Below are 24,334 nucleotides of genomic sequence, written 5' to 3' on the forward strand. Positions count from 1 at the left end.
GACCTTATGTTGCTTGTGACCCCCAGATTTCCATAATGTCTTTGACTCCTTTTGACTTTTGTAGCCATCTGCTTTGTTTCTTAGGCCCTGCTTGGATATCTCATAAATGTCACAAGCTAATATATTCAAAATTGTGTTCTGGATGTCTCCTCTATGCGCTTCTGCTTATGTTGCTCATCTTAGGAAATGTCAGCATCATCCAGCCAGTGGTTTGTGAATTCCTTTTCCTCATATTCTGTGTGGAAGTTGGCCTATCAGCAAGTCCTGACGGTTACACGGAGGATGCTTTAATTCTACCTTTTCTCCCACCTCCATTACCACCACTATTCAACTTGCAATCCCTTACTTGTGTGTATTTCTGTACTCTGTTGATATCTACCTATTGTTTCCTGGGGCTACAGTGATAAAATATCACAGGCTGGGCAGCTGAATGAGTAAATTTATATTCTTATAGTCCTGGAGGCTGGAAATCCAAGATTCTTGTGTGTGAGCAGGGTTGGTTTCTCTGAGGCCTCTTTCGTTGGCTTGTAGTTAGCTTCACCTTGGGTACTCATTTCATCTTTCCTCTCTTAATTGCTTCTTATATAAGGGCATGAGTAATTTTAACTTGATTACATCATTAAAGACCTCCTTTCATTTTTTTCAGCATAAACCAAATTGTATCATATCCTTGGCAAAAGCTGTTGATTTTTCATCATGATGTAAAATCGAAATCCTTCCCATCTTCTACCAGATTTTATACAAGCTATTTCCCAGATGATACCTCACATTTCACCTCTGACAGCTGTGTGGCCCCTTGCACTGTGCCCAGTACACAGCTGGCAGGCCTTGTCTAGTGTTCAGGGACCTTGTACTTGCTTCCTTTGCTTGGGATGCTTTTCCCTTCTGTGTTCTGTGCCTTTCTCCAGGGTTTCCTCATGTTCTGATCCTCAGTATTAAACAGCTGTAGCCTAACTTATGTTTTCTTCTTTCTTGGTGTTTATTACCAACTGGTTTTGTGTAAATATATATAATATTTATTTAAATATATAAATATATATTATATATTTATAATATGTTTATTGTGTAAATAAATATATCTGACATATATTATGGTATGTACATATCACATTCCCATGCATGTTTATGTGCATGTGACATATAATAATGTATGGTTGACCATGACTTACCCATCATGTATAGTGCCATGTATCGTACACATTCTGGTGGATGTGTTTGTATATGTGGTTTTTCTTCTTTGCTAGAAATAATACTGTCTGGATAGGGATTTTGCCAGTCATATTTAACTCCAGCATTCTTGCCACCTGAAAGTTTGACAGCTATGACAGACATCACCTATCACTCATCTGTTATCTGGGACCTGACACATTATAAGCACTTGATTGTTATTTATTGAACGAATGAGAAAATTTTCTTGAAAAGTTGAAGCCTGTGCTGTTAATTTTAATTATCCTTGGCTTTTGACAGAAGACTCCATTGATACTGTAAAAAATTGTAGCAATAGAATTCTAAGTTATCTTAAACAGGCATCAGAGAATTAATGTCTTTTTTTTTTACTATGGTAAATTATTGATTTCTAATTATATTCCTTTTGTATTAGAATTCTAGTAATAAATGTTTAAAATTTAAAATGTTGAAAATATTTTTTCAGTGTTTTGTCACTTTTGGTTGATGGAAATGAACTGCAGTTCATTTGCTGTCTTGGTAGCCTTAATTTCTTTTTAAAATTTAGCCTTGAGTTTTAGCCAAGTCATAAAGTTGGAAAAGATTCATTGAGCACCAGTTGGTGCCAGATACTGCACTGATACTGCTGGGAGTTATGAAAGAGTAGTCTTCGAAAGATAAATTATTGTATAGTTATGTCAGAAAAACAATCTCGGGATTCCCAGGACTTTTTTTTTTTTTAAACATTAGCAACAAATATCTGGAGAAGATGAAGTAGAGTGCTCTGATAAAGATGAACCTGATATTGATGGAGATGTGTCCAGTGACTGCCCTACCATTCGAGTTCCACTGACATCTCTCAAAAGCCACCAGGGCGTGGTCATAGCTGCTGACTGGCTGGTTGGAGGGAAGCAGGCAGTGACGGCTTCTTGGGACAGAACAGCAAACCTATATGATGTGGAGACATCGGAACTTGTTCATTCTCTGACAGGTACCATGCTTTAAATGTTCCAACTTTATGATTGTGCACTTTGATTGATATTTGTATGTTTATGTCTGATCTTGCAAGTTACTTATTGGCTAGAACTAACTTTATACCTGTTGGCTCCTTGATTATAATTTATCAGGTCCTTTTAAAAAAAAATTTTATCTGAAGTGCAGGTTTTACGGAGAGAGATTTTGTAGCTGCTGTTTCACTTCCCAAATGGTCACGATGGCCAAAGCTGACCTGATCTGATCTGATTTGAAGCAGGGAGCCAAGAACCTCTTCCGGTCTGCCACGCAGGTGCAGGGTCCCAAGGACTTGGACCATTCTCCACTGCTTTTCCAGACCATAATCTGAGAACTGGATGGGAAGGGGAGCCGCCGGGACTGGCCCCCCACAGGGTGGGGATTAGCCCACTGTATCAGAATACAGCGCTGGCCCTTGGAGTCCTTTCTAATAAAACTATTGGTAGCTAAATTTATCTTTAGAAAACTAAGTTATAACATGTATATCTAGATATTTGAAATATAGAATATTTATTTGGTATTTTGAAGATCCCGTTTCTTGTTTTGGTGTGACTGAAGCCTCCACTGTCCTTCCAGCTTTTGCAGAGGGACTGATGTGAGTACCACTGGCTGTGCTGGGGTCCTGCTGGTCCCTCCAGAGAAAGGCCTTTGACTGACTACATGGCAGTTTTCTTTCTTGCAGGCTGGTGAGAGTGCTTCCACCATTCTGATTCTCCAACTTCTGAGAAGGCCTGGACTCTTTGCAAGGGTTCACTTAGTTAGGTCCACTGCTTGTCACTGGGACAGTTTAGATTAACTCAGTTATTGGTTAGGGATCATAATCATATCTGCAAAATTCCTTTTGCCCTATAGTAAATCACAGCAGATGTATTTCATCATATTAACAGGTTCTGCCTCCAAATATGGTATGTATGTGAGCGTGGAGTCTTGGAGATATCTCAGAATTCGATAGTTTTTTTTTTTAAATAAAAATATGTTTTTCATTTTTTAATAAGATTTATTTGTTTTTATTGAAAAATCAGATTTACAGGGAGGAGAGACAGAAAAGACAGAAAGATCCTACATCTGCTGGTCCACACCCCGAGTGTCTGGTGTTAGGCAGATCCGAAGCCAGGTGCCAGGAGCTTCTTCCGGGTTTCCTGTTGGCTGTCCTGCAGCGATGGACTTGGTGCACGGAGCCAGAGATGAGCAGGATAATAACACGTGTGCACTACCGACTGATGATCAATAGCCACAGTTTATTAACAGCATCAGACCTTTAAAGGAAGGCTGCTGGTGTAGGCATCCAGGGAGCAGGGGCTTGAGCCTTGTTTCAACAGTAAGGGACAGTCTCCCAATACCCAGCTTGTTTACCTAGCAGGTCCTTTATCTAAACCTGTGAACCAGGAGGTTTCCTCTTCATTCATCTCCACACCAGCTGCTCCTGGTGCCTTCAGGAGGGATTGCCCCTGCCTCTGGTTTTGTATGGCGAAAGATTCAAAATGTCCTTCTACAGTTTCCCTTGTGGGTGCAGGGTCCCAAGGCTTTGGGCCGTCCTCGGCTGCTTTCCCAGGCCACAAGAGGGAGCTGGATGGAAAGTAGAGCATCCAGGACACAAACTGGCACCCATATTGAATCGTAGTGCATACAAGACAAGGACTTGAGCTTGCCACTAGGCTACCACGTTGGGCCCAGATTTTTTCATTGGAAAAGCAGATTTATAGCGAGAAGGAAAAACAGAGAGAAAGATCTTTCATTTTCTGGTTCTCTCCCCAAGTGGTGGCAATGGCCGGTACTGAGCTGATCCAAAACCAGGAGCCAGAATCTTCCTCTGGGTCTCCCGCCTTGGGCCTTCTTCCACAGCCACAAGCAGGGAGCTAGAAGGGAATGGAGAAGCCCGGACAGAAACCAGTGTCCGCATGGGATCTTGGCACCTGAAGGTGAAGATTTGGCCACTAGGCTGTTGCGCTGGGCCCTCTACTATATGTTTTGCAAAGCTAATGTTTCCTGTATGTTTTTTTTTAAAGATTTATTTATTTTCATTACAAAGTCAGATATACAGAAAGGAAGATCTTCCGTCCGATGATTCACTCCCCATGTGGCCGCAACGGCTGAAGCTGAGCCAATCTGAAGCCATGTCACTTCCAGGTCTCCCATGTGGGTGCAGGGTCCCAAGTCTTTGGGCCGTCCTCGACTGCTTTCCCAGGCCACAGGCAGGGAGCTGGATGGGAAATAAAGCTGCCGGGATTAGAACCTGCGCCCATACGGGATCCCAGCGTGTTCAAGGCGAGGACTTTAGCTGCTAGGCCACGCCGCCGCGCCCTCCTGTATGTTAAAGATTGCATTTTACTAAGGGCCTACAGTAATAGAATATTTTGGAATTAAGTTTTATGTTGTTCATGAACTTAGCCTATGGATTTATCCAACCTTCTTTTAAAAGGATGCTTGGCAGTTCATCCAGCTCTGAGGAAAAACACGTGAATTTACTGGGTATTAAGTGATTTCTTCAGATTTACCTTTCTGTTGGATGCTACCAGCAGAACCCATATAAACTTATTTTTTGTGTGTTTTTAAAAACGTTTCTCTCCAGTTTTGTATCTGCATGTGTGTGATCCGATGGTTTTTGTTGTGTTTGGCTGTAGGGCATGACCAGGAGTTAACGCACTGCTGCACGCACCCCACACAGCGGCTGGTGGTGACCTCCTCCCGTGACACAACCTTCCGCCTCTGGGACTTCAGGGACCCGTCCATTCACTCTGTGAATGTTTTCCAGGGACACACGGAGTAAGTTGCTGTAGTTCAGAGATCTGTCCGTTTAACTATTCATGTAAACAGCTTTGCGGGGTGACATTAACATGTAAAGATAATCTTAATTTTCAGTATTTGCAACTTTATTCTCTTTCAAAATGATTAATTTCTTTCTGAACATTTGGCTACATTTTGAAGATTTCAAAAAATGTAGGACATTAAGAAAAGACACTGACGCATTCTGAGGACATTGGAAGTTTGGAATGGGGCATCGGGGGAAGAGAATGAAAGAGAAGAATCGAAATACTCCGGTGTTGTAGCCTGAGTAACTAGGATGGTCATGGAAAAAGTTCAACTGGAGCAGTTTGTAGCTGCCCACAAATTATCGTACTAGTTGTTTTTAGTCATTTCTTGTTACTGCATACACTTACAGCATATATTTTGGAACAAAGGTGTGTGCTCTTCCCAAACACACATAGACCCAATCTAATTTGTGTCTCTGTAGCCTTTTGTTAGGTACCCTCATGATAAGAATATTTTAACAGAATCATGGGTTTTTTTTTAAATTTCTTTTCTTCTCTTTTCCTTTCTTTTCTTTTCTTTTTAGAATTCTGGTTTTTTGACAAACTTGTTCTTTTTCGGTTTTGACCCTTCTCAGTCAATCTGTGCAATGACTTGGGGTCATGTAAACCGACTGACCGACCTACCTACCTTCCTTCCTTCCTTTCTTTTCAAAGAATTCTTTATTTGAAAGACAGTTATGGCGAGAAAGGAAGGAGAAGTGGGAGATACAGAGAAGGAGACTTTGCATCTGCTGCTTCACCACCCCGCCCCAGCTGGCTGCAGCAGATGGAGTCCTGTGAGGCTGATGCCAGTAACCAGGAATTTCTTTGGGTACAGAGGCCCAAGCACCTGGTCCATCTTCTGCTGCTTTTCCAGGTGCAGTAGCTGGATTGGAAGTGGAGCAGCTGGGACTTGAACTGGTGCCCATTTGGGATGCCAGCATTGCGGGTAGCTTCAACACATTAACATCACAGTGCCAGCCCTGATCTTTGTTTCGTCAGTTCCCTGCTTGATCTGTCAGCATTCAGTCATACCTCTTGACTATAGCCCTACCCTTCCTGTGCACTGCTTCCCTTCCAGGCTCTCACGTGTGTCACGTGGATGACAGTGCTCGTCCTGCTGCTTGCCCTTGATAGCTGCATAAGAACCTGCCCGTACTTGGTTAACTGCTTTTTTTTTTTTAAAAAAGGTTTATTTTTATTATTTTTTTATTGGAAAGGCAGATATACAGAGAGGAGAGACAGAGAGGAAGATCTTCCGTCCGATGACTCACTCCCCAAGTGAGCGCAACGGCCGATGCTATGCCAATCTGAAGCCAGGAGCCTCTTCTGGGTCTCCCACGCAAGTGCAGGGTCCCAAGGCTTTGGGCCGTCCTCGACTGCTTTCCCGGGCCACAGGCAGGGAGCTGGATGGGAAGTGGAGCTGCCGGGATAGAACCGGCGCCCATATGGGATCCCGGGCGTGCAAGGCGAGGACCTTAACCACTTGCGCCACCGCGCCGGGCCCCCAGGTTCTTATTTTTAACATTCATCTGCAAGCAAAGAAAGTTTCTGTGAGTTTTATTTATACTTAAATTAGCCAAGTGGGAACTTAAACATGCAGTGTATATTTCATGGGAATCCTGTCTCCCACCTGTGTCTTCCTGGATGTAAATTAATACTTAAATTCACTCTCTAAAAGCGAGAATAAAGTCTTAAAATAGATATACATATGTACAAGTGCTACTCTTACTCAGGTTATTTAAGTTTTCTCTCAAGTGTGAACTGTCATATCTTATTGATCTGAAAAGCAATGCTTTAGAATTTTTTTTCGTGTTAATTTCTTGTAAGTATGAGAGAAGGGAACTTTCACTTTTTTTAAGCCTTTGAGCTGTCAGGTCTTGCTAGGAATGTCGAGGCTGGTTAGCTGTTCTGCTTCTGTGTTCTGTGTAGGTGGAAGGGTAGCTTGGCATGGGGCTTGGGCTGTCCTGGCGGCACTCCCCGTGCAGACATAGGAGTTGGTCAGCAGAGGGAGCTGTAGATGCTTGTATTGAACACAAAAATGTTTCTTCCTAATATTAGATCAGGGGTATGCGTCCAAGCATATCTCCAATTTAGAAAAGCAGGAAATGAGACATTTTACAAGGAGGGATCCTCCTAGTCAGTGGCCATTGTTTTCTGTGTCTGTCAGATGTGCTGCAGATTGGATCTCAGGTGACAAATAAGACATTTAGGACGCATTATCTTTGCAAGTGTGTGCAGATATGTGTACCAGACCAAGGCAGGCTTTCATAGAAAGAAGATATTAGGTTTTAATTCCAGATTAAGAGCCAAGAATGCGTAATGTCGGCAGCATTCTGTTTTATTGTGTATCTAGGATACTCTGAGTATGGTTTGTGAAAACGCACACTGAAGCTCCTGTTCTGATGGATACTTTGTTTTGCAGGCTCTTGTGTGATCCGTACATTCTTGTGTACATCCATGGACTAATAATGTTATATTCCTGTTTTATTGCCACTGTTAGGTCTAGGGCAGTAGTGCACCTAAATTAAATGAATGAAAATCCTTCCTTAAGAGTTCATTTTTAGGGATTTAGTACTGGCTTCTAGTCTGGTTACTCCTTGGTTTTACAAGATGATTTTTCTTGAGTCCTGTTAATTCATTTCTTAAAATTCACAATTGGAATTCTGTAGAAATTTGCTATTCTGGCTGATGTAAGCCTGAAAAGTTCATTTTAAATTAATCATTGCTTAAACAGACATAGTATTTTTTTTTTTCATTATAAAGATTTACTTATTTATTGAAAGTCAGAGTTAGAGGCAGAGATTGGGTAGGAAATCTTCCACCTGCTGGTTCGCTGCCCAGATAGCCACAGTGGGCAGAGCTGGACCAGGCTGAAGCTGGGAGCTTCCTTGGGATCTTCCATGTGGGTGCCAGGGACCTAGTTACTTGAGTCAGCTTCTGTTGCTTCTCCCAGGCCAGTGGCAGGGACATGGATTACAAGTGAAGCAAGTGGGACATGAGCCAGCATCCCTATGGGATTCTAGTGTTGTGGGTTTCAGCTTCATCTGTTAACACCTAAATGCTCAGCCTGTTGGTATTTCTTTAACATATGTGGCTTTAAAAAAAAATCCTTGCTTATGTAATGCGTATTAGCATGATAAGGAATACATTTTTGAAAATTTTAGTGCATATTAAACTGTTCAATTAATTTGAATATTTTTATGTTAAATTTGCTTAAGGCAAGACATAGCCGTATAAGTGTCAAGATCGTTGGCTTAGGTATTGAGAGACAGATTTTTTTCTTTTCCTTTCCTCTTCCTGCCACCACTACGCTTTAAATGGATTCTATCCCTTTCTGAAAAACTGGGTTTGAGATACCATGTTTCACTATAAGATAAAAAAAACTCCAGCTTAATGTGTCCCCTTGAAATTTCTACTGTCATTATCTTTGCTGGGTAGAGATAGAACTCCTTGATGTGAGCGCTGCTTAGGGCTTTTATCATAAATTTTTTGGAAAGAACTAATAAGCCTTATTCTTTTTTGATGTGTTACATTTACTCTCACTCTGTATTGTGACATCTCTTCGTTATAACAGGAATGCTACCATGATGGTATTTACTTGCTGTAACTCTAATGCTGGCTTTATTATTTGATTGATTATTAGAAGACTGGTGTGTACAAAAGTATAGGAAGAGCAATTTCAGATACTTTATGTACCTTGCTTTCTTGATAGAAAAATACAGAATTTTAATGCATTATAATTGGGAATAATAGAAATGTTTAATTAGAAAATTTTGCAATGTTAAGTCTCATTTATTTCTACCCTAATCATCAAGGCCTGGAATGGTAATTCAATTTTATCTGAAATAGGTTAAATCCTTGCATTTTTATGTGTTTTTCATGTGACAGTATGATTCAGTAAGCCTATCTTCAAAGCCTAATCTTTTTTTTCTCTGTTGGATTTTGTTGAACCTAACATAGAGACCATTTTAACATGATGAGTTCTCATTCTGTAGAACTGAGTAAATAGTTACACTTGTTTGCAAGAGAAGTTAGTGGCAAGACATTTATTTTTAGATTAAATGCATGACTATCTCCTTTGAAGAGCCAGAGTTCACCGTTAGCAGGAGAATGCTAGTTTCAGTCTTACTTTCTCTAAATCCACCCTCTTGGACCTACCATCTTTCCTAAGAGCTTTGTAGAGCTTTCCCTCCACCCCTCCCCTCACTCCCATGCCCCCTTTTTGTTTTGTTCTGTTCTGTTTTGTTTCAGTCGTTGTGAAAAGCAACAGCCAGTTGAAGCAGTCCTCCATGGGTGGCCTATGATTGTAGCTTATACCCAACTGATAGTATTTACAAGTGTAAGTTTTGACATTGAAAAATTCTAAAGTTACTTCAACCTGTATATAATATTCTAGGATGCAAAAATTTTCATTTTTTTGCTTTTCACATAATTGTATCTTTATTCTCAGTTGTGAACTTTTGATGCTGCAAAGAAAATACAGCACACATCTGAGAAAAAAATTAAAAATCAATTTGAGAATTTACGAGATTTCATATGCTTTTATTGTCAAATAAAATATCCAGGGGAGCTACTTGGTGTACATAACTAAATTCTAGATCATGCTTGTGTACTTACAAAGATGAAAATAGTTTAGAATTTTATGTCATGATATTAATAGTTTCCTGTATGCTTTTAAAGCGAAAAAAGTGGAAAATGACATTTTTTACTTGGATTGTAGTCGATTTTTTTAATATAAAGATTTATTTTTATTATTTTTTCATTGGAAAGGCAGATATACAGAGAGGAGAGACAGAGAGGAAGATCTTCCATCCGATGATTCACTCCCCAAGTGAGCGCAACGGGCCGATACTATGCCGATCCGAAGCCAGGAGCCTCTTCCAGGTCTCCCACACAGGTGCAGGGTCCCAAAGCCTTGGGCCATCCTTGACTGCTTTCCTGGGTCACAGGCAGGGAGCTGGAAGGGAAGCGGGGCTGCCGGGATTAGAACCGGCGCCCATATGGGATCCCGGGCGTGCAAGGCGAGGACCTTTAACCACTTGCGCCACCGCACCGGGCCCGGATTGTAGTCGATTTTAATTATAACTGAATTTTGTGCTTGATCAAAGTTAGCATGCAGAATCAGCTCATGTGTAGGCCCAGGAGGGTGCACAATTTTCCCATGGCAAAGTGCCATCGTGGTGGTTTTTCTGTACAACAGAGGAGAGAATGATGGGAACCAGGGATTTGCTGGAGTGCCTTCTAATGACATAAGATTGTTGGCTTCATTGGACCAGGGTTGAGAATCTTTCTAAGGTATATTGGCTGACCAGGTCTACTTCATAGGACTACTTCGGTGTCTCCACAGACCTAAACAAATTCTCCTGCCGGACCCACTACCAGCCTCAGATCTGCACACACATGCAGGTGCTGTGGCCCAGCTTGGCAAGACCTGCCCCCAGTCTCAGCATTCACCAGCGGGTGCTGGAACCTGGCACTGCAGTGTGGTCTGTGCTGCTCCCCAGGCCCAGCACTTGCCAGTAGATGTCTGCAGGTATCTTTTATGTTCATAGATGAGCACCTGCAGAAATTCTGCAACACTTTTCAGCCTTGTATCCTATAATTGAATAGACACATATAGAACCAATCTCTTGCATCAGAATATTCCTTATTTTACCCTTATAAAATTTCTCATGTAAGAAGAGCTGTTTAGGAACTAATAAAAACAAGGCAATTAGTACATTTAAGTTGGCTTATTTGACAGCTTTGTTACAAGCTGTCGCATTGTATCGCTTTATGTTGAATTGACCTGGAAAACAACTGTCAGATTACTGACACAGGCTAGAAACTTCACAGACTCACTGAGACAGACATGAGTGTCTCTGTACAGAGTCCCTGTGTGTTGTGCAGACCCAGGAGAGTGAGGAGAGCGAAGGTAGAGGTGACAGGGCTATGTGTATTTGGTTCCTTGACCAGCCAGTGTCAGACTGGCAGCTTGGTCCACACTTGGATCAGTAGAGTCTGTCACTTTTTAGATCTGCAGCTGCTTTTATGTGTTGTCACAGTCAGCAGCTGCCTGAAATCTCTGCTCTGCATCTGAGCTGCAGGGTTCTGATGTTGGTAATAGAGCAAAGTAACACTTCATTTAACTGCCATCTTTGGGGAGTGAGATGTTCCACATAAGCGATTTCTCCAATAATCCCTCAAGAACCAAAACTTTTTCAGAAAAACTCTATATGTTTTAATTTGAAGTGTGTGTGGATGCTAAAAGTCATCTTTACAGTCTGTGAAAAATATTCTTACTAATTCAATTAATAAAATCTGTAGAGTTTATTCCAGAACTAAACATACTGCCTCAATGCACTCTGAGGTCACTAGAAACTCTCTTCTGTGGGCCAGTGATCGGTATGGTAATTATCAGCAGCACATTTTTAGGCGTTAGAATGCTGTTATGCCCCCTAAAATTGTACAATATTTTGTTAAAAATGGACTGAATATTACCAGTTTTCTGACTTGAATGGAGCAGTGCTAGACAGCATTTTTCCCTTTTCTGTGGCATGCTCTCCAACACAATGCAATTTGGCACACAGTAGGTACTTAATAAATACTTAATGTATACTGAGGTACACACTTAAGAGAAATTTATACTGGAAATGTTTCCATTATTTCTGGAAGAAAGGGATATTTAGAATGCAGTGCAACCAAAGGGAGGTTTAAAAAGAAGTGTAACCAAATGAGATTATTAAGGTAGTCTACATGTTAGATGGGTTAACTTTTTTGTTCCTGGAAACAGTTAAAAGCATTGTGTGTGATACAAATTTGACTTTTTCTTTGCTTTTTGTTTTAAGAGTCCATGTTTTGAGATGTAAGCATTCAGGAATGTTCAGAAATAAGTTTTATTTAGAAATGACTTTTCTATTTCTCAGGTATCTGAATTCTTAAAATACAGGCTTTTCAGTAGGTTTTTAAATTCTGAAAAACATATAAAGTAGGAAAGGCAAAACAAAGATCTACTTTCTAAGATCTTCAAATGTCTGTGTGTTTTGGCTTTCTGGCTTTTGCAGCTGAAAAGTTGTTTGATCTTTTGAAGTTTGAAGTTCTACAAATAATTTGTGAAAAAATAGGGAGGAATCTGGTTCCTTTAAACACAGCAAACACAGCAAACACAGCTGCACCGAGTTACCTTGCGGTTTACAGTATTTTGTGCAGGTGCCCTCCTCAGGGAGTCCTGGACTGTTGTTGGCACGCATTTTGGTTACCAACTCCAGAGAGGGCTCTGCTGTTAAAGTCAGCATCTTTTGAGGGTGACATTTGGTGTTTTCTTTTTTTTTTTTTTAAGATTTATTTATTTTTATTGGAAAGGCAGATATACAGAGAGGAGGAGAGACAGAGATGAAGATCTTCCATCCCATGATTCACTCCCCATGTGGCCGCAACAGCTGGAGCTGAGTCAGTCTGAAGCCAGGAGCTCTTCTGGGTCTCCCATGCGAGTGCAGAGTCCCAAGGTTTTGGGCTGTCCTCGACTACTTTCCCAGGCCACAAGCAGGGAGCTGGAGATGGGAAGCAAGGCTGCTGGGATTAGAACTGGCGCCCATATGGGATCTCGGCGTGTGCAAGGCAAGGTATTTTACCACTACACTATTGCGCCAGGCCCCATTTGGTGTTTTCTTTGTGCCTTTATGTGAACTGTGTAATATCTACAAACACTTGACTGTCCTAAGTAATGAAGTCAATATACAGTAATAGGTATTCTTATATTTATTTTAATTTTTATTTATTTACTTCACCTGAAGGAGTTACAGAGAGAAAAGCAGAGACAATGCGGAGAGAGAGATCTTCTATTTGCTGGTTTGTGCTTTATTCTCCAAATGTTCACAATGGCCAGAGCTGTACCAGTCTGAAGCTGGGAGTCAGGAACTTCCTCCAGGTGTCCCATTTGGGTGCAGGAGCCCAAACATGTGAGCCATCCTCTGCTGCTTTCCTAGGCCACAAACAGGGAGCTAGATTGGAAGTGAGCAGCTAGGACCTGAACTGGCTCCCCTAAAGGATGCCGGGGCTGCAAGTGGAGGATTAGCCTGATGTGCCAGCATGTCACCACCTGTAAGTGTTATATTCTATGTATCTTGGATGGATAAGTTTGTGTTTTAAGGAAAGGCGTGCCCCATACAGTGGTGTTTTATTAGAGTATGGGCTGTCTGTGAACACAGTGGTCTTCTCACATCTAAAAATGTTGTTTTTGTAGGAAACTCTATTTTAAAAATAAGAAATGTAAACTCTTCAGTCAATTTTTGATGTGGTGCCAGAAAAGCACACTGCATCAACATTTCATGATCCAGCATTTTCCACATCATATATTTTTTTTTCTTAGCCGTGAAATTTCGGCAGATTGTTATGCAAAACAGTTTTGTGTCTCTGTGTGACTGGGAAGACAGCTGTTAGTCCTAATGAGGAATGCTAGCATTACAGTATTTCTGTTGATTGAGACCCACGGAGGGAACAGAGTGTTCCAGATCAGGCAGTGGTGTGCGGTGAGAAGGTACCATACTGTCAGCTGGAAGTATATGCTCGGCTGCTCTCCACGACAAGATAAATGGGTTTTGCTGGAGTTTGGCAGAGTCTGAAGCTTTTCCAGCGAGTGGTTGTAGCTCCCCAGCTTCCCTGTGGGATCCATGGTCCAAGGGTGCTTTTAAAACTCCTGCTTCTTTGCCAATTCTTTTTTCTTTTGATGTCTTGCAGTACCTCTCGAGATTGTGATTTATTAAAAGACTAATGTCTTTTAGTATTTCATGAACACAGGGTTAGATGATTTTTTTTTTAGATTTTTTTTCGTCAAGTTGGTGGAACGTTAGTGGCCATTTAATTTGGATAAAACCTCTGAAGACTGTGATTTAAGAAGAAATAAGTGTGCATCTCTAACTTAGGTCTTCTGGAGCTCAACCAGCAGTTGAAGTTCTTTAAGTTTCATTCTAAGCTTTGCATGTAAGGGATAACAACAGCTAAACTCTTAGACCATTCTTTTTATTCTTAAATAAAAAACTCAGCTAGTTTTATAGATTGAATCTTTCTCTACCCATTTTTTTTTATCATATATGGCCATGTGCAAGATTATATATTCTTTTATGTCCCTTTACACATAGGAGTTTCTAATGGGTGTACTTTTGGCTCCAGGAGGCACTGTTGGTTGTCACACACAGGGAGGGACATGTGGTAGGATGTCCTAGGCTGGGGCAGAGTGGCTCCTGTGTTTTGGGGTGCACAGGATGCTTCTACAGCCTGTCCTTGTCAGACTGGAGGATTAGTATGAGTGAACTTACCGCAGAGGTGTGTTTGCTGTGGGGAGGCAGATGTGCCTTGTGAGCTTTCAGTCCCATCATGCTCTTCCCCATTGTTCCTGGAGCATCAGCGTTAAGGCAAAACTTGTCGCTCGTTGTTGGGGCTACTTGATTCTTAGGAACTTTGCTATATTCTGATTTTTTATTGCATTTAGAATGTTGCCTGTGACCATTTAAGTGTAAGGGTGTAGGATAAATTCAGGTTATAGAAACTAAGCTTTTGTCCAGGTAAATTAATAATTTCTGAAGGTAAGAGAAGGCCTTTCATTATGAATCCAGGAGTCAGGAGTTTCATCTGGATAGCCCATGTGGGCACAGGGGCCTAACACGTGGGCCATTCTCTGCTGCTTTTCCCAGTCCATTAGTAGGGAACTGGATCAGAAATGGAGCAGCTGAAACTCAAACTGATGCCCATTTGGTGTCAGTTTTACTTGCTACACCATAGTGCTGTCCTCTATCACCTATAAAACATCACTTTGATGAACTTTTCCCCCAAAACAGTCATGGATTTGTAACATTTGAATTAGAGAATTATTAGTTATTATCTTGAATTATAAAAATATGTTCTGAGATTGTGATTCCAATGTTGAGTTTTTCCTTACAAACTCTTATAAAATTATCATTAAATATCATAAAATAGGGGGCAGTGGCTTACCAGGCTAATCTCAGCCTTGTAGCACTGGCATCCCATTTGGGCACCAATTGGAGTCCTTGGTGTACCACTTCTGACCTAGCTCCCTGTTTATGGCCTGGGAAGGTGGCAGAGGATGGCTCAAAGTCTTGCACTCACATGGGAGACCCAAAAGAAACCCCTGCCTTCCAGCTTAAGATCAGTTCAGCTCTGCTTTGGTTGTTCTGGCCATTTGGGGGTATGAACCAGTGGATGGAAGATCTTTCTGTTCCTCTCTCTGTCTCTCCTTCTCTTTGTAAATCAGCCTTTCAAATAAAAAATTAAACATTTAAAAATGTAGCGAAGTTGGCTAAGTTGTTTTTAAGGATGCAGTTCAGTGGCATTAAGCAAATTTACGTTGTTGCGCAACATCACTGCTGTACCCAGGGCTTCTCCATTCTCGTAAAGAGAAACTTTAGACCCCTTAAGTAGTTCTGCATTCTCACCTTCCCCAGGCCCTCATGATCTGTACTTGGCTTTTCTGATTCTGGATTGATCTATTCCAGGGACCTCATCCCGGGGTAGTTCTTTGTTTTCAAGTGTCATTAATGTGGTAGCATGTGTTACAATTTTCTTCTTTTTAATGGTATATAGTGCTGTGTTATATGTGCTTGTCACGTTTTCAAGATTCATCTGCTTGCTGATGGTGGGTCACCTGTACCTTTTGGTCTGTTGTCAGTAATGCTACTGTGACCATCTGTTTGTGTCCCTGGGTTCAGTAGCTCAGAGTGTGTACCCAGAAGTGGAATTCCTAACCATCCACTGTGCTGTTTTCGAGTGGCTGCACCATTTTCAAGTCCTAACATGAGTGCACTGGACCTTTTAACTTCCCACATTCTTCCAATACTTCCTGTGTTTTGCTTTGTTTTGTCTTGATTTTTGATAAAGGCCATCCTAATGTATGTAAGTGGTAGCAATTTAGCTTTGACTTTCATTTCCCTAATGACCAATGATGTTGAATATCTTATGTGTGTGTGTCTTTAGAGGAGTCTCTGTTGATGTCTTTTGCTATTTTTGAATAGTCAGAATAAGTTTTTTTCTAATTTCGGTGTTCTGATTGCTACTGGGATCAGATTTTTTTTTTTTTTTCTTATTCTTTGCCATCAGACCCAAATTTGTAGAAGCTTTGGCAGGTTCTATTTAATCTGTATTTTTTCTAGTAACCTCTTTTTGCTTCATTGCCTATAAATAATAAAATAGGATAGTGTGGGCTCTATTTTCCTCCTGAAAAGAAATCAAGTGTTCTTATTGGGAAAATCGAAGAAGCAGAAGAAGTTCGTAGGCTAGAAGGCAGCTAACTGGGGTTTGCATTTTTGTAACCTACATTCCATCTGTGTTGCCATGCCACCACTGGAAGCAAAATTGTTTATCAGGCAGTGTGGGTGGACCAGTGTTGCATCCCATACCCTTACCTCGGAGGCCTCTGACCTGTGCCCTTCACTTGCAGCACTGTGACCTCTGCTGTGTTCACCGTGGGAGACAATGTTGTTTCAGGCAGTGATGACCGCACAGTGAAAGTCTGGGATTTAAAAAATATGAGATCCCCAATCGCAACTATTCGCACAGATTCTGCCATTAACAGGTAAAGTGAAGCATTTCATCACATATGATGTATTCAGCTTGCCCTGCAGGGGTTTGTTGTGATGCAGTGTGTAATTCACATAGACTTAGTGTTTACTTGGTAGAGCTTTGGGACAAGTGGTTTAGACTCCAGGGAAAATACATTTTATTGACCCTTTAATGCAAACCCGGTACTCCATAAATATGTGAAGCTTATTCAGCACAAAGCCAGTTTGGTGTAGTAAGACTTAAAAGAGTAAGAGAGAACCATTTATGGCCAGACATGTGTTTCTGGGAGGTCTGAATGTGATCTTGTAGTTATGTCTAAATAAATGAGAATCTATTCTAATGCCAAAGGCAGGCAGTACCTGAAGTTTCCTAGTGTGGTTTACCTCAAAATGTGAATCATGTGGAACATACTACTGTCTCATTATCTGTAAACTGAAAAATTTATTGTCACTGTTGTTTTTAAACACACCCAATTTTATCTCTTCTCTGTAGGATCAATGTATGTGTTGGCCAAAAAATCATAGCCCTGCCCCATGACAACAGACAGGTGCGATTGTTTGATATGTCGGGAGTGCGACTAGCACGGCTTCCCCGGAGTAGTCGACAGGTAACAGACTATTTTTGGTTTTGTTTTAAAGATTTATTTATTTTCATTACGAAGTCAGATGAACAGAGAGGAGGAGAGACAGAGAGGAAGATCTTCCGTCCAATGGTTCACTCCCCAAGTGAGCACAATGGCCAATGCTATGCCGATCCGAAGCCAGGATCCAGGAACTTCCTCCAGGTCTCCCACACGGGTGCAGGGTCCCTAAGCTTTGGGCCATCCTCAACTGCTTTCCCAGGCCACAAGCAGGGAGCTGGATGGGAAGTGGAGCTGCTGGGATTAGAACCGGCACCCATATGGGATGCCGGTGCGTTCAAGGCGAGGACTTTAGCTGCTAGGCCATGCCGCTGGGCCCATAACAGGCTATTAGTACACATTTTTAAAACATGCTTGCTCCTGCCTCGTCCTTCAGTGCCGTCCTCAGTACAACAGAACTACAGCTATTCTCTTTCATGGCTCATTGTTATCTTGTTCAAACTTAATGTTGATTTTTATTTTTTATTCTTTGAATACACATTATAGAAAAATTACCCATGAAATTAAGAGTAACAAAGGAAAGGCTTCACAATCCTCTAATAAACCATACATTACTCCTTTAAGGTGAAGTTTTTAATATTTTGATAACTACTAAGTATCATTGATATATCTATCTAAACACAGAATATTATCTTTTGAATTTGTTTTGTGTTCATTATGTAAAATTGGTCTGTAACTTGTGAAGTTTACATTTTGAAAAAAACTATGAGATTTTGTTTGACTTATGTACTTTGGAGAGTATTTTTCTTCAAGAATATGGAGAATTCTAAAAGGTTCCATGTGATCCAGATTCTGGGTAGGCAGTTTCCTTTTATCTGTAAACATTTAGCCTTGTTGGAATTGCAGAATTCTGTTGTGTTTGAATTTATTTCCTGCAAACTAGTACATGGACTATATTTATGTTTGAGATTAAGACATTTATTACATTTTGAATTGGTTACACTTCTTCAGATAAATGTGGTTTTCAGTGTCATAAAACCAGGACTAGAAATCACTGGTGTGTATTACTCTGAGTTGTTTGAGCTGATTGTTTTAAAGAACAAACAAAAACATTTCTTTGGATTTCAAAGTAGTAGAAAAATGAATAATTTAAAATCATTATATTCTGGGGAGAGTGTAAGCAACACTTCTGAAAATGTGTTTCAGGAAGACAGGATCAGTGGAATGCAGTAACTTAGGAAGTGTTGATCTACAGCAGAGCACACAGGGTCCTATACTGACAATCCCCAAGAATTCAGTGTGTGAGCGCATAGTGTGGCCATGCAGAGGTGTGTGCAGTGTCTTCCTGCATCCTCTACATGGATAGTGACATTGTGAGCACGAGAGACAAGTTCTCCACATGAGGTGCAAGCATGGGCTTGTCAAAACCAGGAGACATCGCTTGTAGCCCTCTCGTATTCAGCTCTTGGCCATGTGGAAGTTTTCCCTCCTCACTTGCTAGAGATTTTGGTAATGAATGACTTGAGTTTATTTTTAAAACCATCCTGGTCTGAAGATTTGTTTTCCTGCCAATTCAGGAATATATTGTTTCTTCTTTGTTATTAATAAAGATGTAATTGCAAAGAAGTATGTAGCCCTTTGTTATATCTTTGTCAGTCTAATTTATATGGCCTATTGTAATTTTTATTGTCTATTGTAATTCTCTCCAGAGAGATCAGTAGTACCATATATATGAATGTTTGCAGAAGGAATATTTGTGCCATGCTTTGATATGTTTTTTGCCTATTTATCTGTCAGTTTTATTTAATAGTGTCCCTTGTATTGTATTATATGCTATAGAACACCTTATTTTGCAGACATTGTTAATTAGGCGTATAGGCATATATGCTTCCATATGCATATACCTTTGTGCTAATTTGTCATAGTGTGTACGTCAACTGTTTTGTAATTTTTCCAACATTCGTATATTTAATTGGAATCCTGGAAAATGGCAGGAATCCACTTTTTTTTCTTTTAGAGATTTATTTATTTTTATTGGAAAGACAGATAGGCAGATTTACAGAGAGGAGAGACAGGAAGATTTTCCACCTGCTGGTTCACTCCCCAAGTGGCCGCAACGGCCACAGCTGAGCTGATCCGAAGCCAGGAGCCAGGAACTCCTTCCAGGTCTCCCATATGGGTGCAGAGTCTCATGGCTTTGGGCCATCCTTAACTACTTTCCCAGCACACAAATGGATCAGGAAGGGGAGTGGAGCAGCTGGGACACAAACTGGCACCCATACGGAATCCTGGTGCATGCAAGACCAGGATTTAGCCACTGGGCCACCATGCTGGACCCCTAAGGGAATATTTTTACAATCTTTGCTTTCTAGCCATTACATTTGTAGCTCCTTTATTATTTGAACTGATTATTTGTATAAGTATATTTGAAATCTTTCATTGAGTTTAATTTAACTTGTCCCCATATATTTTCTGGGTTCTTTCCTAACTTTAATTTTTTTCAGATTGATTATTTGCTCTTTGTCTTATTATGAAGTATTACTAATTTTCTTAAAGGAAGAATCATAATGTGCTTTTGACATGAGTTTTATTAAACCAATTCATTCATTTTATGTCCTGACATCACTCATTTCAATATGACTCTGCCAGTAGATTATTTATTACTTTTTAAAAGATTTATTTTATTTTTTATTGGAAAGGCTGATATACAGAGAGGAGAGACAGAGAGGAAGATCTTCCGTCCCATGATTCACTCCCCAAGTGAGCACAATGGCCAGTGCTATGCCGATCCGAAGCCAGGAGCCTCTTCCGGGTCTCCCACGCGGGTGCAGGGTCCCAAGGCTTTGAGCCGTCCTGGACTGCTTTCCCGGGCCACAGGCAGGGAGCTGGATGGGAAATGGAGCTGCTGGGATTAGAACCGGCACCCATATGGGATCCTGAGCTTGCAAGGCGAGGACCTTAACCACTGCGCCATTGCGCCGGGCCCTGCCAGTAGATTATTAAAGGCTGATTGCTGTACTTAGTATTTTGGTTCACTTGGACTACTCCTGTTGTTATTTTTTGTTTGCTGTGGTTTGTTTTGAGTGGTATAGTTATTAATTTGGCCAAGAGCTTATAAACAACACACTAATGTTGGTTTGTTTGATTGTTTACAGGGCCACAGAAGAATGGTGTGCTGCTCGGCGTGGAGTGAAGATCACCCCATATGCAATTTGTTCACCTGTGGTTTTGACAGGCAAGCCATTGGCTGGAACATCAATATCCCTGCATTGTTACAGGAAAAATAAGTTTCTGATGTTCCTTAGTTGTGTGGTTTGCCATGGACCTTTGACTCATGCAGGCTCTGCATATTAATCAGCCATTGTGTGAGAGTTTGACCCGGGGAAGGGTGCTTTTTATATGTTCTCACATTGTGCCAGCTTGCATGACATGTACAGAAAAATGAGTGGTCCTATTTTTTATTTTGTTCTGTGTGTGTATATATTGGCATCTTCTGGTCAGTAGAAATGGAACTCGCCTTCCATGTAGCAGATAAAATACTTGTGTGTTGTTAACGTTTGACAGATGAACAGTAGGGCATTACGGTTGTGTAATTAAATGTGAACCTTTGTACTTATTATGAGGCCTAAGCAGTCTGTTGCATTTTCTGGAATAATTATACATATCTACCTTGTACTGGGAAGATTGCTGAGCTACGTCTGTGTTGGCTGATGAGCGGCAGGAATGAACAGATTTCATGTTTACTTCTGAATGAAGCTTTAGCCTTTGCTATGTGTAATTCAGTTCTAACTCTAATCTCCATTACATCCTGAAAAAATAACTGGGATGTTAGCAGTTTAAAATTTAGCACATTCTGAGAGTTTCTTTTGAAAAGAAAAAGTTTCTGCTTTTTTTTATAGGAAACTTTCAACCTCCTGAGATCTCATATTAGCAAGTTCTAAAGTAAAATGATTCTAATCACTGATTTTAGATTTTAAGCAAAATTTAAAGCACTTTAGTTTATAGCTATGGTTATAAACAGTTTTTAGAAGTTTCAAATGATTTATCCACTGAATGTGACTTGACCTTTGTAAGAAGGCTTGCTACCTGAAAACAAAATCTTATTTATTTACTACATCTTTGGTTTGCATATTTCTAAATGGGTTCACTCCTTGGTGGTATTTGAGAGCCAACAATGCAAATAAATGAGTACTACCTCAAAAATAAATATTTGGAAAACTTTGGAGTCTCACTGTTGCCTAGCTAAAGCACTTTTGATTTATAGCTGGAATACTGAATTCAATTCACAAGGCAAGAAAGACAATCATCACGTCAAATGTATCCCGATGGTAAAAGGTTCTTCAATTGGGCAAATAAGGTAATAACCATAAGAAATCTTTCCTAAAGTGGTCAGATGCTTTTGTTTCAAGTAGCTGGGATACCGCTCAGTGCCAATCTTACTGCCGTGTGAGTGAGCCTGTTACTCTTGCCTTCTTAGAAATTACTGTTCATCTGATATTTGTTAAGTTTGTATTTCTTAGGGAGTTATGGCTTTGATACAGACATCTCACTGCCTCTCACATTTGTAATTCGTTAAATGTGGCCATTTGGAGGCTGACTTGGAGAGGCATCGAAAAGCAGTACTTAGACTTGTCAAAGCAACTCCTCCCCACTTTCCCTCCCCCGTTTCGCTGTTTGGTGTTGACTCAGGAGAGTGGCCAGTTGGTAAACAGTAGTAATTTGGTAAGGTGTATTGTATAGGATTTGCAGGTGTTCTCTGGTGTGGCTTATTAGCTTACCAAGCATGAGAAGACACCTCACTGACACTATTACCTGTGGTTCTGCAGGAGCTGATGAGAGTTTTCAGATCTGGGTCATTCAGAACATCTGAAATGAATTGACACAGTCTGGAAGAGAAAGAGAACACTGGAGTAACCAATATGGACAGGGAGTTGAGATTGCTGACTAAGGGACAAGTGGCATATGTTTTCTTTGACTTAGAAATTTTGAAAATTCATTATAGTTTTAAGCCTGACATATTTATCTGATCAGTTTTTGAGAACCAATATCAGACTAGTCACTGTGGTTGATTAGAATTTCAAGCTTCAGCTCCTGTGATCCTAAGCGTAGTGTTGCTTCATGGAGTGCTGTCTCAGGATATTTACTGGGTCCCAGTTTTCCCTCCCAGTGAAAGACCTGATTGCCATCTCCCCTTCCATTGCACTGCAGATGCAAAAGCGTGAGCGTTCGGATGACTTCCAGTGACAAGCTGCACAAGCCTGGTTCTTAGGTTCCTTGTATTTTAATTTGAAAGTCTAGATGCCTGCCAGAATAAACAGTTTTGAAAATTTTTAAAAATGTATTTATCATGGCCATTTAGTTGTATGCAGACTAGTGACTTTCACTGCCAATATCTGCCCACCTTCTCTGGCTAACTGGAGGGACCAGCCTCTGACACCCCAGACGAGGCACTTTCACTCATTTCCAGGAGAGGGCGCAAGACCTCAAAGGTGCTGCAGCCGAGTTCTCAGGAGCAGGACTGACTTAACTGCTAACTGGTGTGTCTTCTAACAGGAATTCACCCACTGCTAGTGTGGCCATGTTCTCTTCAATAGTCATGAGGTTGGGGATCTTGAATACATGCATCTGTGTGGGCATGTGTGTGTATGTGTGACTGAAATCATATCACATTGTCAGTCTCATGTGATCTCATTTGAAATAGTATTTGGAAACGGGAACGTTTTTGGTCCAGTATGCTTATGTGTCCAGAATTTCATTTATTTATGGAAGGAAAATATTTAGTTGCTAGATAATGTGTGTTGATAAAGATTTCTTAAGAGATATGCTGTTAGACAAAGCAACAGTTTCTCAACCACTGCACATCAGTTTCTGTAGAGTCAGAATGTCTGTACATTGTTTGAAATCTGGAAGAATTCTATATAAATCATTTGTTACTTAAATCTGTGAAGATGAGTTTTTTTCTTTTGGAGGAAAAAGTTTGCATTTGTAAGCGTTATGTGGAATCAGTTGTTTGTATTGTATTGATGTAATTGTTTTTTAAGTGTTCAATGTCTTCATTGCAATATGAAATTCATTAAAACATTCATGTTCTGTAATTACTGTTACAAGAGTTTTATGTTATTGAAAGTCTATGGTTTTTACTTTTTGGTCATATTTTGCTTTAGTGAAACATTCTTAGTGGTTATATAAACACAAAAGTAACCTAGGAATTGAACAGATTAATTATTCATACTGTTAGGCCCTAGCTGAATTATATAGGTTTTAGGATACTTTCAGATTTGGAGAAATTTCTCCATTGATTACTTACCTTTCTTAGCTTATTCATCAGATAGCATATTTATTGTCTAAATTTCATAGTTATACCCTCAGTTAACTTAAATGTTCATGATAATCAGTAAAAAGTCAAGAAGAAGGTTGAGTGTTTGGTGTAGTGGCTGAGATGCCACTTGCAGTGCCTGTATCCCATGCTGGAGTGCCTGGGTCCGAGTCTGACTTTACTGCAATCCCAGCTTTCTGCTGATGTACAACAGGGAAGGCAGCAGTGATGGCTCAAGAGCAGGGTCTCTGCCATGCATGTGGAAGACAGATGGAGTTCTGGCGCCTGGCCCTGCCAGTGCAGGTATTTGGGGAGTGAACCAGTGGATTTTGTCCCTCTCTTAATTGAAATCAATAAAAACCATCCAGAAGAAAATAAATATTTGCATTGTTATGATTTCATGAAAATGCTAAGACATGAACTATAGGTTTTCTGCTTGTTTCCCTTAGTTGAAAGTTTGATACAGTAATTTGAGAAATTGGAATGAGCTGTTTTTACATAAAGAATATAATACTTAGAAGAAACTGAAAAATGAGTTAAGAGGACAGTCTTGTACAATTTAAAATTAATTTTATTAAAGCGGTTCAAAGTAAGTATTTCTGGAAGACAGAGATAAATTTCCTTATGAGGCCCTGCTTTGTCCTTAACAACCTCTAGCACGCAAACTGCCAGCAAAATCGTTTAAACCATTTGCATGTCTACAAAGCAGTAGCAGTGATTGTGGTTACTGGCTGGCACGACATCATAACCAACAAGCATGTTCATCCCTCTACATAACTGTCAGGCACCTACAGAGGACTTGTTGAATTAGGCCATCCAGCAATCATCAAACTCTGACGTGACCCATGTTGGTAGCAGTGAATGGACTACAGTGTCATGGAGGTGCCTGGAGCCGGGGCCAGATGACTGCAGCGATGGTGG

At 40.5% G+C, this 24,334-nt stretch overlaps 1 protein-coding gene across 6 annotated transcripts in view; it reads left to right on the top strand.

Annotated features, from left to right (window-relative positions):
- The window catches only part of WDR37 (WD repeat domain 37), a 65,305-nt gene extending 42,113 nt beyond the window's left edge, over positions 1–23,192 (top strand). For all 6 annotated transcript variants that reach the window (XM_040968309.1, XM_040968307.1, XM_040968304.1 and 3 more), the window contains 5 exons: positions 1,915–2,155; positions 4,797–4,938; positions 16,396–16,530; positions 17,010–17,124; positions 20,253–23,192. In XM_040968309.1, the coding sequence (XP_040824243.1) occupies positions 1,915–2,155; positions 4,797–4,938; positions 16,396–16,530; positions 17,010–17,124; positions 20,253–20,384 (765 nt within the window). In that variant the 3' untranslated portion in view covers positions 20,385–23,192. The remainder of the gene's footprint in view (positions 1–1,914; positions 2,156–4,796; positions 4,939–16,395; positions 16,531–17,009; positions 17,125–20,252) is intronic.
- Positions 23,193–24,334: the final 1,142 nt, after the last annotated feature.

Source organism: Ochotona curzoniae, unplaced genomic scaffold (assembly GCF_017591425.1).
Source record: "Ochotona curzoniae isolate NIBS_2020 unplaced genomic scaffold, NIBS_Ocur_1.0 scaffold_4683, whole genome shotgun sequence".
Taxonomy (NCBI): Eukaryota; Metazoa; Chordata; class Mammalia; order Lagomorpha; family Ochotonidae; genus Ochotona; species Ochotona curzoniae.